Raw genomic sequence first — 17,136 nt, 5'->3', positions numbered from 1 at the left:
AAGCTGCAGGCATGTAGGTAAGTGTAGTGGTCAGTAGATTTCCGGTATAGGGTGGTGGTTATGTGACCATCACTTATTTGTACTGTAGTGTCCAGAAGTGGATCTCTTGTGTGGACTGGTGCAGGCTGAGGTTGATGGTGGGGTGGAAATTGTTGAAATCCAGATGGAATTCTTCAAGAGTCTCCTTCCCATGGGTCCATATGATGAAAATGTCATCAATGTAGCGCAAGTAGAAGAGCAGTGCTAGGGGTTTTTTACCCCCGAAAGCTTATGCCCAAATAAATGTTAGTCTTTAAGGTGCCACTGGACTCTTCGTTTTTCTTCATATATACCCTTTCAAAATCACAAAGAGAATATGTATTGTTTGTATGCTATGTTGGACTTCAAACTTTGTCGAAATCACAGTAATAGTAGATTGAAACAATTTTTTTCTGGATTAGCAACTCTGAATTGTTGTTTCCAAGGTAGGGTGACCAGATCACAACAGTAATATCGGGACATATTGGCATGCCGTAGGTCCCGCCCACAGTCCGCTCCCACTCTGCCTCAGGTCCCGCCCCCTCCCCGCTCAGCACCGCCACCACACCCCTCCTCATGTCCTGGCCTGCCACTGGCTTGCTGCATCTCTCATCAGTCCCCCACCCACCGCTCGCCGCCTCCTCACTCACTCCCCTGCCAGAAACCTCCATGCCCACCCCAAAAACCTCTGTGCGCCGCTGGCTCGTGGCTCGCCTCTTTTCCCCGCGTGCTGCTCACCTCTTCACTCACTCACTCACACACACACACCCCGTCTGCCGCTGGCTCGCCACTCATCTCCTCCCCCCTCCCCCCTGCTGCTGGCTCGCCACTTGCTGCCCCCCTCGGCTCACCACTCCACCCTCACCTGCCCGCTGCTCACTTGCCTCCTCGCCCGCTGCTCACTTGCCTCCTCACCCTCGCCCGCCCCCTGGCTGCTCACTCCCCCTCCCCTGCCTGCCAGCTCACCTCTTCACCCTGCCCACCTGCTGGCCAGCCGCTGGCTCGTCCCACCCTGCTGCTCGCCTCTTTCCTTCCCTTGCACCCCCCCTCCCCCGGCCTGCTGCTGGCTCACCCTCGCCTGCCAGCCGTTGGCCTCTTCATCCTCTCCCGCCTCGCCTGCCGGCCGCTCACTCCTCAGTCCCACTGGCTCGCCTCTTCACCCAGCCGGCCAGCCTGCTGCTGGCTCGCCCCACCCTGCCATTCACCTCTTCCCCCCCCCCCCACCTCCCTGCCCCTACTCGCCTACTCACCCTTCCTGCTCACCTCCTTACCTGATTATCGGGACAACTGGCGTGCCAATCGTACATTGGTCGGGACGCAGGACAAAGGACTAAATATCGGGACATCTGGTCACCCTATTCCAAGGCATCCTTATTACCAGAAAATTCTCTTACTATTTTTCTCTCAGTGAATTATGAATGGTTTAAGTAATAAATGATTTGCCCTCCATATTGAATCCAGATCAAATGGTCCCTGACTCAGAGATCAGCTAGAAGCAGATGAGTTTTCAGTTACCACAAGGAAAACAAAAAGAGAAGGAAATAATAAAAGCTAGGATAGTGTACACTCTCCATCCAGTTCACTCACTTTCCAAATAAGAAAATGGTATGACACAAAAACAGCTAATTTATCTTGGATGGGGTCATTGAGGCTTGCTTGTTGCATGTACCTTAACAGAGATGAGTAGTTTTCAACCAAGTATTTAGTAGTAGTAATCTTATATTCCATTGTTTTGGGTAATGAAGGCTTGGGGGAAGGCCTTTGAGTAATGAAGGCAAAGGAATCCAAGAACTACTCCTTTGAGAGATGGCTCATGTGCATTGCAGTAGGTGTGCGTGCAGCGCATGCACGATCGCTGGAAGGTTTTTTCCCCTAGCGGTGCCCGTTGGGTCAGCTATGGAATGACACCTTCGTGGCAGTGTATATAGGTCCCTGCCGAGCCGCCGCCTTCTCTGTTCCTTCTTACTGCAAGTGACAGCATTTGGCAGCATGTGACCTCCAGAAGAAGAAAGGGGAGCATCCATGTACCAGCAACGCAGATACAGGTAAGTAACCGTTTTCATGTTCTCTCCACAGGTACTAATGCGGAGGGTGGACTAGATGATACATCTGAGGGAAGGGAACAAGATTGGAAGGCATGAGATGCACTGTCCTAGGGTTGGGGGTTCCACGACCACCACTCCTAAGAGAAGGAGGCAGGTGATGGTGGTCGGGGACTCTCTCCTCAGGGGGGCTGAGTCATCTATCTGCCACCTTGACCGAGAAAACCGAGAAGTCTACTGCTTGCCAGGAGCTAGGATTCACAGTGTGACTGAGAGACTGCCGAGACTCATCAAGCCCGCAGATCGCTACCCCTTCCTGCTTCTTCAGGTGGGCACCAATGATACTGCCAAGAATGACCCTGAGCAGATCACTGCAGACTACGTGGCTCTGGGAAGAAGGATAAAGGAGTTTGAGGCGCATGTGGTCTTCTCATCCATCCTCCCCGTGGAAGGAAAAGGCCTGGGTAGAGACCGTCGAATCGTGAAGGTCAACGAATGGCTACGCAGGTGGTGTCGGAGAGAAGGCTTTGGATTCTTTGACCATGGGATGGTGCTCCAAGAAGGAGGAGTGCTAGCCAGAGACGGGCTCCATCTAACGAAGAGAGGGAAGAGCATCTTCGCAAGCAGGCTGGCTAACCTAGTGAGGAGGACTTTAAACTAGGTTCACCGGGGGAAGGAGACCAAAGCCCTGAGGTAAGTGGGGAAGTGGGATACTGGGAGGAAGCACGAGCAGGAGCGGGCAAGAGGGCAGGGCTCCTGCCTCATACTGAGAGAGAGGGACGATCAGTGAGTTATTTCAAGTGCCTACACACAAATGGAAGAAGCCTGGGAAACAAGCAGGGAGAACTGGGAGTCCTGGCACAGTCAAGGAATTATGACGTGATTGGAATAACAGAGACTTGGTGGGATAACTCACGTGACTGGAGTACTGTCATGGATGGATATAAACTGTTCAGGAAGGACAGGCAGGGCAGAAAAGGTGAGGGAGTTGCACTGTATGTAAGGGAGCAGTATGACTGTTCAGAGCTCAAGTATGAAATTGCAGAAAAACCTGAGTGTCTCTGGATTAAGTTTAGAAGTGTGAGCAACAAGGGTGATGTCATGGTGGGAGTCTGCTATAGATGGGGATGAGGATGAGGAAGGGGATGAGGTGGACGAGGCTTTCTTCTGGCAACTCACAGAAGTTACTAGATCGCAGGCTCTGATTCTCATGGGAGACTTAAATCACCCTGATATCTGCTGGGAGAGCAATACAGCAGTGCACAGACAATCCAGGAAGTTTTTTGAAAAGCGTAGGGGACAATTTCCTGGTGCAAGTGCTGGAGGAACCAACTAGGGGCAGAGCTCTTCTTGACCTGCTGCTCAGAAACAGGGAAGAATTAGTAGGGGAAGCTAATGTGGATGGGAACCTGGGAGACAATGACCATGAGATGGTCGAGTCCAGAATCCTGACACAGGGAAGAAAGGAGAGCAGCAGAATACAGACCCTGGACTTCAGAAAAGCAGACTTTGACTCCCTCAGCGAACTGATGGGCAGGATCTCCTGGGAGAATAATATGAGGGGGAAAGGAGTTCAGGAGAGCTGGCTGTATTTTAAAGAATCCTATTGAGGTTACAGAGACAAACCATCCCGAAATGTAGAAAGAATAGTAAATATGGCAGGCGACCAGTTTGACTTAACAGTGAAATCCTTGCTGATCTTGAACACAAAAAAGAAGCTTACCAGAAGTGGAAGATTGGACAAATGACCAGGGAAGAGTATAAAACTATTGCTCGGGCATGCAGGAGTGAAATTAGGAAGGCCAAATCACATCTGGAGTTGCAGCTAGCAAGAGATGTTAAGAGTAACAAGAAGGGTTTCTTCAGGTATGTTAGCAACAAGAAGAAAGCCAAGGAAAGTGTGGGCCCCTTAATGAATGAGGGAGGCAACCTAGTGACAGAGGATGTGGAAAAAGCTAATGTACTCAATGCTTTTTTTGCCTCTGTCTTCACGAACAAGGTCAGCTCCCAGACTACTGCACTGGGCAGCACAGCATGGGGAGGAGGTGACCAGCCCTCTGTGGAGAAAGAAGTGGTTCGGGACTATTTAGAAAAGCTGGGTGAGCACAAGTCCATGGGGCCGGATGCGCTGCATCCGAGAGTGCTAAAGGAGTTGGTGGATGTGATTGCAGAGCCATTGGCCATTAACTTTGAAAACTCATGGCCATCGGGGGAAGTCCTGGATGACTGGAAAAAGGCTAATGTAGTGCCCATCTTTAAAAAAGGGAAGAAGGAGGATCCTGGGAATTACAGGCCAGTCAGCCTCACCTCAGTCCCTGGAAAAATCATGGAGCAGGTCCTCAAGGAATCAATTCTGAAGCACTTAGAGGAGAGGAAAGTGATCAGGAACAGTCAGCATGGATTCACCAAGGGCAAGTCATGCCTGACTAATCTAATTGCCTTCTATGATGAGATAACTGGCTCTCTGGATGAGGGGAAAGTGGTGGATGTGTTGTTCCTTGACTTTAGCAAAGCTTTTGACACGGTCTCCCACAGTATTCTTGCCAGCAAGTTAAAGTAGTATGGGCTGGATGAATGGACTATAAGGTGGATAGAAAGTTGGCTAGATTGTCGGGCTCAACGGGTAGTGATCAATGGCTCCATGTCTAGTTGGGAGCTGGTATCAAGTGGAGTGCCCCAGGGGTCGGTCCTGGGGCCGGTTTTGTTCAATATCTTCATAAATGATCTGGAGGATGGTGTGGATTGCACCCTCAGCAAGATTGCAGATGACACTAAGCTGGGAGGAGAGGTAGATACGCTGGAGGGTAGGGATAGGATACAGAGGGCCCTAGACAAATTGGAGGATTGCGCCAAAAAAAATCTGATGAGTTTCAACAAGGACAAGTGCAGAGTCCTGCACTTAGGATGGAAGAATCCAATGCACCGCTACAGACAAGGGACCGAATGGCTCGGCAGCAGTTCTGCAGAAAAGGACCTAGGGGTTACAGTGGACGAGAAGCTCGATATGAGTCAACAGTGTGCCCTTGTTGCCAAGAAGGCCAATATATGTATAAGTAGGGGCATTGCCAGCAGATTGAGGGACGTGATCGTTCCCCTCTATTCGACATTGGTGAGACCTCGTCTGGAGTACTGTGTCCGGTTTTGGGCCCCACACTACAAGAAGGATGTGGAAAAATTGGAAAGAGTCCAGCAGAGGGCAACAAAAACGATTAGGGGACTAGAACACATGACTTATGAGGAGAGGCTGAGGGAACTGGGATTGTTTAGTCTACAGAAGAGAAGAATGAGGGGGGATTTGATAGCTGCTTTCAACTAGCTGAAAGGGGGTTCCAGAGAGGATGGATCTAGACTGTTCTCAGTGGTAGCTGATGACAGAACAAGGAGTAATGGTCTCGAGTTGCAGTGAGGGAGGTTTAGGTTGGCTATTAGGAAAAACTTTTTCACTAGGAGGGTGGTGAAACACTGGAATGGGTTACCTAGGGAGGTGGTGGAATCTCCTTCCTTAGATATTTTTAAGGTCAGGCTTGACAAAGCCCTGGCTAGGATGATTTAGTTGGGAATTTGGTCCTGCTTTGAGCAGAGGGTTGGACTAGATGACCTCCTGAGGTCCCTTCCCACCATGATATTCTATGATTCTGTGATGGTCGTTGGAGCAGCTCAGTCTCTTGAATTCGCAAGTGCCCTCCTAATGGTTCCGTTATCTTAGTTGTAAATAGTTATTAGTTTGTAGTTAGTTGGGCTTACTGTGCCGGGCTTTTCCCCCGCCTTAGTTTCCCCAGGCACAGGGGCATGCCTCAGTTGCAGGGGTTTAAGGCATGCGAGGTGTGTGCAAAACCTATGCCCAGAGGCGATCTGCACGTTGCTTATCTCAAGTATATAGGAGAAGGCCATCAGACAGATAAGTGCCTAATTTGCAAGAGCTTTAGACCCAGGACTAAGAGCAAGACTATCATTTGAAGCTCCTCCTGAGGGAGTCAGCCCTCCGCTCCCAGCTGGCACTGGCATCATCGGTGCGCAGTGCCCTGGCCTCGGTGCGGGGTGTCCTGGCACCGAGAGAGGACTCCTCCAAGGAGCACCAGCGCCGCTCCCCGACTCATAAGGCCAGTGCTACCAGGTGGCACCGCTCACAGTTCCCAGTGCTGCATAAGAAAAAGAAGGCGGTCAGGGGTCGTTCCCCCATCAAGAAGCCATGAGGGGATTCCAGCGGGGTGCGTCCTCTGGTGGGACACCCACGGTCTGGACCTCAAGACCCGTCACTGTTGACTCCAACGGGAGGCCCGTTGAGTCTGGTGCTGGTGGATTCCCCAGCTCGGGAGGATTTGGGAGGTCAAGCTCTACCTCCCTCCACACTGAATACCTATGAGGCAGCGCGGGACCTCATTGCCATGACGGCGCAGTCCCCAGCCCCTGAGGTGTGAGCTCCGGCACTGCAAGTCCAGGCGCTGTCAGCGGCACCGAAGAGGGCACCGGCTGCAGTGTCTATTCCAGTGCCACATATGGCTCCGGCACCCTTTGTGACACCGATGGCGGCACCACCCCTGGTTCATCATCACGGCAAGCCCACAATGTTATGGCGCCACTCACCATCACCCCGGTACCGCTCCCCGGCACCGTCGGGCTCCGCCCCCCGTGGTCAGGCACAGACTACTCGTCTGAGTCAGACGCTGAGGCTTCTGTGTCTCGACGCAGCCAGTACCGCTCGCGGCACTGCAGACCAGTTGACTCATTGGCACTGGCAATCGCCTGGCCAGCCCAGTACAATGGCCCTTTTGGAGTCCTTGGGTCTACCATCAGGGTCAAGGCTCCAGGCTTCCACACCTCGTGCCCCCTCTCAGCAACATCGCTGGCTCGCCACACCCCCAGGGCTCCTGCTCCCTGCATGAGACAGGGACTCTGGGCTCTCATACTCAGGCGCAGCACCCGAACCCGTGCCATCAGTCACAGGGAGGCTCCGAGGTACCTGACCCAGCCTCCAGAGAGCCAGAAGTGCAGAAAGACCTGTCCCACAGGTCTCCTCACCAGATGGACACCAGAGGACACCAGAACCTTCTTAGTAGGGTGGCCCTAAACCTCAGTCTCCAGGCAGAGGTGGTCATGGATGAGTCGGACCCTTGCCCCAGAGGGTCCATCTACGGTGGCCTTGCCCCAATAAGAACGATCCAGAGCATCACTAAGGTGCTCTGGCAGACTCCAGCCTCAATACCACCCATCACTAAAGGGGTGGAAAGACACTATTCTGTGCCTCAGAAAACGTACAAACACCTTTTCACCGACCCCCAACTGCGGACTCTGGTGGTTGATGCGGCAAATCATAAGGAGCGGCAAGGGCAGCCAGGTCCCGTGCCTCAGTCATGGAATGCTAAGAAGCTGGACCTTTTTAGGCCAAAAGGTCTACTACTCGACCGGGGGGCTCCAGCTTTGAGTGATCAACCAGCAAGCGGTACTTAGCCGCTGTGCTTTCAATTAGTGGAGCTCGTTGGCAAAGTTCCAGGAGTTACTATAGGCTGACTTGCGCAATGGGTTTAGTGCACTCCTTGAGGAGGGCAGGGTGGCCTCGAGAACCTCCCTCCAGGCCGCATTAGACACGGCGGACTGGGCAGCTTGGACTATGGTCACTGCCACTACAATGAGGCACAGTGTGTGGCTGCAGGTGTCGGGGATACCACCTGAGGACCAGAACACAATTCAGGACCTCCGCTTTGACTGTGCAGGCCTGTTTGCCCAAAATACAGACTCTCGCCTGCACAGCCTTAAGGCCTCGCGGGCGACTTTTAAGTGTTTGGGGATCCCCACCCCTGCACTCCAAAGAAAGCCTTTTAAGCCTCAGCCCCCGTCCCGTTTCTACTCTGGGCCTCCCAGACGAGACTCGTCCAAGAGATGGGGCAGAAATAATAAGAGGTGCCTACCACAGTTACCCTCCCCCCTCGCATTCTCGAGTCTCTCCATTGGTGGCTGCAGCCACAAGTGGTCTGTGTGGGAGTACCCTTTGCCAAACCCCAACCTATGCTATCCCTAGTCACGGAAGCCTCTGCGCTTGGTTGGGAAGCGCATCTGGGCAATATCAGAACCCAAGGCCTGTGGTCCCACACAGAATTATCACTGCGTATCAATGTAAGGGAGCTGAGGGCGGTTCATCTGGCATGCCAAGCATTCCAGGCCTGCCTTCAGGGTGCCTGAGTGTCGGTACTGACGGACAACACTGCAGCAATGTTCTATATAAATAAACAGGGTGGTGCTTCCTCCACTCCCCTTGCCGAGAAGCCCTTGAGCTGTGGGACTTTTGCATCACCCCCTCGATGCACCCAGAGGCGTTACACCTAGGTGTGCACAACAAGCTAGCCGATCGCCTCAGCCGCTCATTTCAGGTCACAACTGGTTCCTCAGGCCGGACATCGCGCACTCGATTTTCCAGAGGTGGCGCTTTCCCCACATATACCTGTTCGCAATGCAGAGCAACAGGAAGTGCCAGCAGTTCTGCTCTTTCCTGAACCACAGCCCAGGCTCCATCGCAGACGCCTTTCATGGACAAGTCACCTGCTATATGCGTTCTCCCCCCCCCCGGCCCCGTACACAAAGTCCTCCTCAAGACTCGCCAGGACAGGGCTTTCTTGATCCTTATAGTGCCAGCATGGCCCCGCCAGCACTGGTTCACCATGTAGTTGAACCTCTCTGTGGACAGACCAGTAGCCCTTCCTGCGTGCCCGACCCTCATCACAAAGGACCATGGCCGTCTACAACACCCCAACCTGGAGTCCCTCCACCTCGTGGCGTGGAAACTTTATGGCTGAACCCTCTTGAGCTTCAGTGTTTGGACCCAGTGAGGGAGGTCCTGCTGAGAATTAGGAAACCCTCCACTCTTGCCTCAAACCTGGCAAAGTGGAAGCACTTTTCCATTTGGTCTCTGCAGAGGGGCACCAAACCGTAGCTAACCCCAATTCCCCTTGTTTTGGACTACCTGTAATACCTCAAGCAGCAAGGGTTGGCAATATCATCTCTCAGGGTACACCTCGCTGCCATTTTGGTCTTCTACCTGGGGGCAGCAGGTAGGTCAGTCTTCAGCAATCCCATGGTGGACCGGTTTCTCAAGGGCTTGGACAGACTTTATCCCCAGGTACGATGGCCCGTTCCCCAGTGGGACCTCAACCTGGTCCTTTCCGCACTCATGGGGCCCCCTTTCGAGCCCATGGCAGCCTGCTCTGTGTCCTACCTTTCCTGGAAGGTGCCCTTTCTTGTGGCCATAACCTCGGCCAAAAGGATATCCGAGCTCAGAGTGCTGACTTCTGAGCCCTCCTATATGGTCTTTTATAAAGACCAGGTGCAGCTACGCCCTCACCCTGCGTTTCTGCCGAGGATAGTCTCCCAGTTTCATGTGAACTAATATATATTTTTACCTATGTTCTTCCCTAAGCCTCATGCCAGTAACAGAGCGTACATATTCCATTCCCTGGACGTTAGGCGTGCCCTAGCATTCTACATTGAGCGTACAAAGTCATTTCGTAAGTCAGCACAGCTCTTTATTGCAATCGCAGAAAGGATGAGGGGGCTCCCGATCTTGTCCCAGCACATTTCATCATGGATCAAGTCCTGTATCAGGACGTGCTACAACCTGGCTAAAATTCCAACCTCTCCACTTACAGCACACTTCATGACAGTACAGGCGTCATCCGTGGCATTCCTGGCGCAGGTCCCTAACCAGGACATACGCAAGGCAGCAACGTGGTCTTCCATCCACACCTTCACGTAACACTACACCATTACCAAACAAGCAAGCCTTTGGCAGGGCGGCCCTGCAGTCAGCAACCAGGTGAACTCGGACCCCTCCCCCAGGGAAACTGCTTGGAAGTCACCTATTGGAATGCACATGAGCAATCACTCGAATTAAAAATGGTTACCTACCTCTCGTAACTGTTGTTCTTTGAGATGTGTTGCTTATGTCCATTCCAAGTCCCACCCGTCTCCCCTCTGTCGGAGTATTCTGGCAAGAAGGAACTGAGCAGGCAGTCGGTCGGCAGGGGCCTGTATTCACCAACATGAAGGCACCACTCCAGGGGTCTCCACAGCCAACCTGATGGGAATCACTAGGGGAAAAAACCTTCCAACAATCATGCACGCGCACACCTATTGGAATGGACATGAGCAACACATCATGAAGAACAACAGTGACGAGTGGTAAGTAACCATTTTTTCTGCGAGGCATTCATCCATTTAGCTATGACCTGAGGATGTGTTCATTAAATTGAGACCATGCAGACCATAAGGACCTATGAACAACTTTTCTGAGTTTCCTGTAGACATGTTCGATTAAATTTGCCATTGTGGGAAGAAATAAAAATGCCTTATTTGCCTTTTAGGCCATAAATACTAAATATCCTACTTTAGTGTGTGTAATGTGGCCCCTCTAATTTTTTCACCACAAGAAAAAGTGTGTTGAGATAACCTTGTCATTCAGATAGACCCATCTTAGGGATGCTTTGGGGCGCTCTCCTTACTGATGTTTTGAGAACCACAAAATTTAAAATTTAAATTCAACCCATCCATTTTCAATAACCAGAGTTCCAAAAGGATTTTCCCTTCCCTTATTAAGTTAGCAGTTTCTTATACAATAGAGCCCAAGTTCAGCAGCATACTTAAGAATGTGCCAAAAATTTAATTGACTTAACAGGGACTGTTCACATGTTTAAACTTAAGTGTGTGCTTACATACCTTGCTGAATGAGGGCCCTGATCTCCAACTTAATGCCTCTAAGTTGAATTGACCTTTATTTCTAGAATTCAGGAAGGAATCCTTTTTAATATTATCCATCATTTTCTTATTAAATCTTCTGTAACTTACATGAAGCAAATCAGAAGACATAATTATGAATAAACTAGTCCTTCTAAGAAGCCAGTGTATGTTAAGTGCCAGGACTGAGCGGAATATTTCAATGTTGATCTGAAAGATGAAAAGATGGCAAAAGATAAGACAAGATTTTAGGCATCTGTTAATGGGAATGTCAGATAGAAATATTTCTCATTGTAAATATCTCAAATATCTCTCATTCCCCCTAATGGCATGGGAATCAATTATACCAGCATCACAGAGTAAACCAGAGCACCTTCATAGCCTATAAGTGCTTCTGTCTACATAAGTGTATAGTACCACTATATAAAATACCAAAATTGTTGTATGTACTACTTTCTTGTGACATTTATCCAAGAAATACCACCTCTGTTCAGTCTGAAACAGGCTTATGGAAAACCATTTGAATTCTCTCTTCCCCACCCCCCCCTTTTTGGGGGTGGGGTGGGGTAAGTGTTGCAAGATCAATTTAGTCAGATATCTTCTGGGAGAGCTTGGTATCTCATGTTCTCAGTAAGAATGTCATATCTACTCATAGTTCAGCTAGACTTCCCCAACTGAGTACATTGTTATTGAATCAATGGCCATTTTTATAGTCTTTACACCTTTGTTCTCAGGCCAAGACAATTTGAATTATCTTTTCAAATAACAGTTCATGACACAGTAAATTGTGATTATTTTTGTAATTCCTCAGAACAAAAACATTGTCTTCCAGGATTTATTCTTTAAGCCATGCTGTTAGTTATGGTTCCATTATCCTCTACTATAATTTTTTTCTCTTAATCTTTGTTCCAATATTTTACTGGCTATAGAAATGTCCAGTGCTAATTGTCCAGTACCTCTCAAGTTCTCTGATTTTTCAAAACATAATTGTAAGTGCTACAAGTAGTTTGATAGCTAATTACTTAATTGTTATGTATATCAGTTATCAGCTATTAATGTTCATATTTTCTTAATATTCAGTCATCTGCTCTTAACCAACAGATTTTCTGGAATCTCCCTTTCAGCTTAATTGTTCGACTCCTCTTCCCCAAGAATATTTCTAAATGCTATCTTGAGTCCACTTAATCTTCTGGGCTAGCTCTAATTCATACTATTTTTCTGTTGCCTCTTCTAGACATCACTGTGACTTTTTATTTGGATGCCTCACTCATAAATTCCACTACAGGTTTTTCTTTTAACTTCACGTCTTTGTCTCATAAATTCACAATAGCTGGTTTTTGTTCCTTGTATTTTTCTTTTTCTGAGGAATTGAGATTTGTCATGCCTCACTTATGTGACATTCTTGAATTTTACAATTTTTATACGCTGGTGGATTTTAATAGATATCTTATTTCCCCCCAGATTTGCTTTCCTAAAACAACTGCACTGTTCTGTGAACCTATCCCTTTCTATACTGAATTCAGGTAGCTTATGGTCACTGGTTCCAAGCTTCCTTAACATTTTCCTATTCTAAATCAGTTATTCGTTATTAGTAAAGTGTAGGTGTAGAGTGCCTTTTCCTCTGGCTAGAGTCTTCTTACTTTGAGTCATTAGATTGTCCTCTGTATACCTTAAAAAAATTTCTGTAGTGATGTGTGTGTGGTTGTATTTATTGTTCCAGAAGCAACTGAGTGGGATGTTTGAGACCATTGAAAGTGAAGTTTGATATTAACATCAGTATGATATTACAAACTTTAGGTATTGTTTTTTAGAGCATTGAAGTATCTATCTTTCTTTGTCCTTTTGGTAACAATTCGTTCATTTTGTTTGTTTTTAATATAGATGCTGGCATCACCATCTACATCAGGTCAGCTGTCTCAGTTTGGGGCAAGTTTATACGGGCAACAAAGTAAGTACTCTGTTTATTATTAATATGCTTCTTTTATGATGTATGGATGTGCCATTTTTACATCTTGAGGGAGAATATGCATATTGTTTTTTCTGTTAATTACATAGGAGAGGTTGCATGTCTTTTTGTGTGTGACCTGTGCCAGATACATTTTAGGTTTGGGTTCATAGTTTTTTATGCATTTGCCATGATTTGATGGCCTACAGTTGCTAAATAAATATCACCAGAATAGTCTATAGTTAAACACAGTATAAAGGATATCTGTGGCTTAGCCATGACTTTTTTAAAAAGAAAATTAAAATAAGAGGCCAAAATAAACCTAGTTTTCCGAATAATAGATACAGAATCAAGTGAATAGCTTGATTTGTAATGTGGTATTGTATACCCACAAAAGGCAAATTGATTCTCTTCTAAAAGTTGGTCATTCTTAATTCTGTCTGTAAAATATGAGGTAGTAAAGCTGGGGAAAATATTCAAGGTTAATAGTTATTTTTCCACCCTCCATTTCTTCCTTTTCTCCCTGCATCTGTTAAAAGTTTAAATTAGCAGCTGCAGAAAGACTGGTTGTGTGCTTTACAGGAGGATTTTAAGTATTTTACCACCTCCTGAGTAGACTTGATTGGAATTTTCTAGTCAATTTCCATTGGCAGCAGACACTGTATGTAAAGTATCTTCTAGGGTATTTTAGCAAGTGACTTTTTTAGCTGGACAGGGCAAGTGTATTGTCTCCTAGAAGATGCAGTCTTTCTGATACAGTATTTAATTTTTCTTTGAATAACATTCAAGCTCTTAATAGCAAGAGTGGTTGCCCCACAGATTGTTGATGAGTAACAGTGTTAGACCTACTGGTACATTCATTCCAATGATGAATTTTCTTTAAATCCATTTCTAGGCAATCTGGGAGTGAAGCTTTATTCTCATTTTTGGGGCCTTAATCTGGCATTGTTGAGCCTCTTTTAGTCTCCATTATCTTTATAGCTTGGGGCTATAGCTATTTTTGTACCTTTTTATTCATTGCAGTTGTATTCATTATGCCCATTAAGTCACCCAGATGATCTAATACATTTTTCTTAACAACCTAATATTTCAATCAGTTCTGGCTGTGGTGCCTAAAGTGCAATCTATCTTAAGTGGAATCATGCTTAAAGTAGAGGGTCATACTAGAACAGGCTTCTATTTCTTCCCAAAGTCTGGAATGCCATGCTTGGGACTAGATGATGTTTAACCATTAAAATGTTTTATGGAAGAATAAAATTGAACATGCCAACATACTTAGAATTGGAGTAGTGGCATCTGCTTCATTATCCAGCTATGTATGTGCCTTGTTCTGGAATGGTATTATTGTAAATCTGAGTTAAAGAAACCCGATTTCCAGGCACAAAATTAGCTTTTTATTTTTTTCTCCAATGGTCAACTGAAGTCATTGCTATTAGAAGTATTAACATGGGAAAGTGAAAGAGAGAGAAAAATAGATTTCAGCTGTCCATCCACAAATTTACAATGAGACTTGGAGGATCAAACTCCATCTGTTTTACATATATTCAGATATAAAAAAATATTCTATCACTGGCAATTGCAGAGGGTTTGAATTTTCACTCTGCGGGCCAGCTGAAATCTATTTTTCTCTTTCACTTTCCGCAGAGAATGCTTCCTATGTTCTGCACTGTGAGGTCAACTTCTAAATCAGTTCCTTAGAGATCTAGTTCACCACCATGCTGCCAAACCAATTGACCAGTTATGAGGAATATTTTTTTAGCTGCACTGTTACGTGTGCTAGTTTTGTTTCTCCATATACATTACATGAAATTTCCTTTTTATTATATTTGGACATAATTCAGAATTTTTTTTCAAATTTAAATAGAAAAATTGATTTGTGAATCAGGAGAAAGTCATACACAATATTTGGAAATGTCCTCAGAAAACAAGAGAGCATTTCTCCACAGAGTTTTTTTTTTATCCCAATTGTTTTAAATACTGTGAATTTCCATTTTATTTGTCTTTCACGCTGAAATGGTTTCTTTATTTGCTGTATACACCCACACATTTATGGTGAAGCATTTTTTGAACACAGTAATATTTAATGTGTAGTATGGCATTCACAATGATTTTTATTATATTAGTGGACAGTTAAAATCTCACTTTTCTCTTATTTCAGAACATTAGACTTAAATTAATTACAGATACTGAATTTCTCTGGTCAAGAAGAAGCACTTTATACTTGACAGAACAATTCTAAAAAGCATACTATTTGAAAACTAAATTATTAATATTTGTATGAAAGATGTTCGTATTGTTTTGCATAAGATGAAATAATGTTTTCAATGCAGGCCGAGTGTGTATCCGCTTATACTTTCTGAAAATGTATCTTCTAACTAAAATTTTACATAAATCTAAATGTACTATATTTAGTATAAAATCATTCTAAATTGTGTAAGTAGCCTATTCTAGAAATAGCATTTGTCTAATGTTGGGGGTGGGGGGGTCCAGTTACAACTATTACTCTTTGCCAAATACATATTTTTCTATTTAATTATTTAGTTTTTTTAAAAATGAGTGTGATTTTTTTTCCTACTTTCATTTTAAAAATGCTCTTATGAAGTGCATGTGGACTCAATCAAATATAGATTGTTTTTAATGCTTACATGAAATGCTGTTTGACATAGCTTTTTAGAAGATAAACATGATGCCAATAGATGACAAAAAATAAAAATTCTTAAACAAGATTGTAAGACACTTTAAAGAAGAACATTAAGTCTTGCTTATCGCTTATATAATTAAAGTTTTTTCAAAATACAAAATGAGAGTCAGGACACTCTTTTGTACTATTCCTTCAGTTTTAAAACTATATTTCAGTACTGAGTCTAATAAACCAGTCGGAACATAAAACCTGCAAATTACTGATATAAAATTAAACCTGTAACGCTTACTGTAGAATGCAAATATCAATGGAAATGCAATTTTGGTAGTGCTTGTCAAGTATGAAAAGCTTTCAAATAAAAAACCTTCTGTCTGAAAATTACAAAAAGACAGCATATTTGGAATAACTGAGTTTAGATCATGTAAGTAAGGGCTTAATTTTTTCACTTCATTTTCTTACAGAATTACACTAATATTTTTTTAAAATGTCAAATTAGATTAAGTTCCCATCTACACCAGATGGATAACACTTTGTTCCTGATTGCTACATATTTCCACCCCTCTGAATTTTTTTCAATAGGTGCACTAGGCCTTCCAATGAGGGGAATGAGCAACAATACCCCTCAGTTAAATCGCAGCTTATCACAAGGCACTCAGTTACCGAGCCACGTAACGCCAACAACAGGGGTACCAACAATGTCACTTCATACGCCTCCATCTCCGAGCAGGTATTTATTGGTAGCTGATATTTCTGCAATTGTTTTTTTCTGCAGAGCGGTTTTTAAGCATATTTTACCTAAACTATTTTACATTATAGTTAATAAAAAAGAAAAAATATTTCCTTTTATGGATCACTGACTGTGTTGAGGAAAATTATATTTGTAATACAGTGTTTGTATGTGTAAGGATAGTGTTCACTTGCAAATTCTGTTGCAGGAACACAAGACATCATTTGACTGCTTTGGTAAATGTGTAGTTAAAATTGTATGCATGTTATACAGCATTCAGAATATCAAGGGGGTAGGACAGAAGCACTAATATTAACAAAAGATTTTATAAATCTGTTGATTTAGCTATATGATGTTTTCACACTCACAAGACTTTTTTCACTTCATATATTTTTATAAGTGTTCTACACTAGACTTGACCAAGGATTTGTCTCGTCTCATTGTATAAAGGAGCATATGACTTTTTTGAAGAAACCTAAAACTCTGTACCATTTACTGAGAAGTAATTGCGTAAATGATGTGCAATATTGAAATTATTCATAAATCTAGCTTGACTGCCTAAAAAATTGATTATTCATTCCATTTCTATACTTAAGTTGAACGGTGTTGTATAGGTTCAACTTTTTGGATGGTTTCTCTCTTTCAGGGGTATATTGCCTATGAATCCTAGGAATATGATGAACCACTCCCAGGTTGGTCAGGGCATTGGAATTCCCAGCAGGACAAACAGCATGAGCAGTTCAGGGTTAGGCAGCCCCAGCAGAAGCTCACCTAGCATAATATGTATGCCAAAGCAGCAACCCTCTCGACAACCTTTTACTGTGAACAGGTAAGACTGATTTGGTCAAGCTATAAACATGCAGGTATGGGCATGTTCAGCAGCATTCCTGAAATAAAAATCTAGTTTTGTCCATTATTTTAAAGTTTGAAGTGGTGAATTCTTACTGCCAGGAGACTGTGTATCTGCTTTGAAATGTACATAAGACTCTCTTGATTGAAGCCTTCAAACTAAATTTTGCCTGGCCATTGGTCATCCACTACT

The 17,136-nt window shown here is 45.1% G+C and overlaps 1 protein-coding gene across 5 annotated transcripts in view; it reads left to right on the top strand.

The window, feature by feature from the left end:
• CNOT2 (CCR4-NOT transcription complex subunit 2) overlaps positions 1-17,136 on the top strand; it is a 151,990-nt gene that overhangs the window by 101,753 nt on the left and 33,101 nt on the right. For all 5 annotated transcript variants that reach the window (XM_077832889.1, XM_077832895.1, XM_077832874.1 and 2 more), the window contains 3 exons: positions 12,663-12,729; positions 15,947-16,094; positions 16,741-16,923. In XM_077832889.1, coding sequence (XP_077689015.1) covers positions 12,663-12,729; positions 15,947-16,094; positions 16,741-16,923 — 398 coding nt within the window. The remainder of the gene's footprint in view (positions 1-12,662; positions 12,730-15,946; positions 16,095-16,740; positions 16,924-17,136) is intronic.

The sequence above is a fragment of the Eretmochelys imbricata genome, chromosome 1 (genome assembly GCF_965152235.1).
Source record: "Eretmochelys imbricata isolate rEreImb1 chromosome 1, rEreImb1.hap1, whole genome shotgun sequence".
NCBI lineage: Eukaryota > Metazoa > Chordata > Testudines > Cheloniidae > Eretmochelys > Eretmochelys imbricata.
The sequence above is the reverse complement of the archived record's forward strand: the minus strand, read 5'-3'. Positions and strand labels throughout refer to the sequence as shown.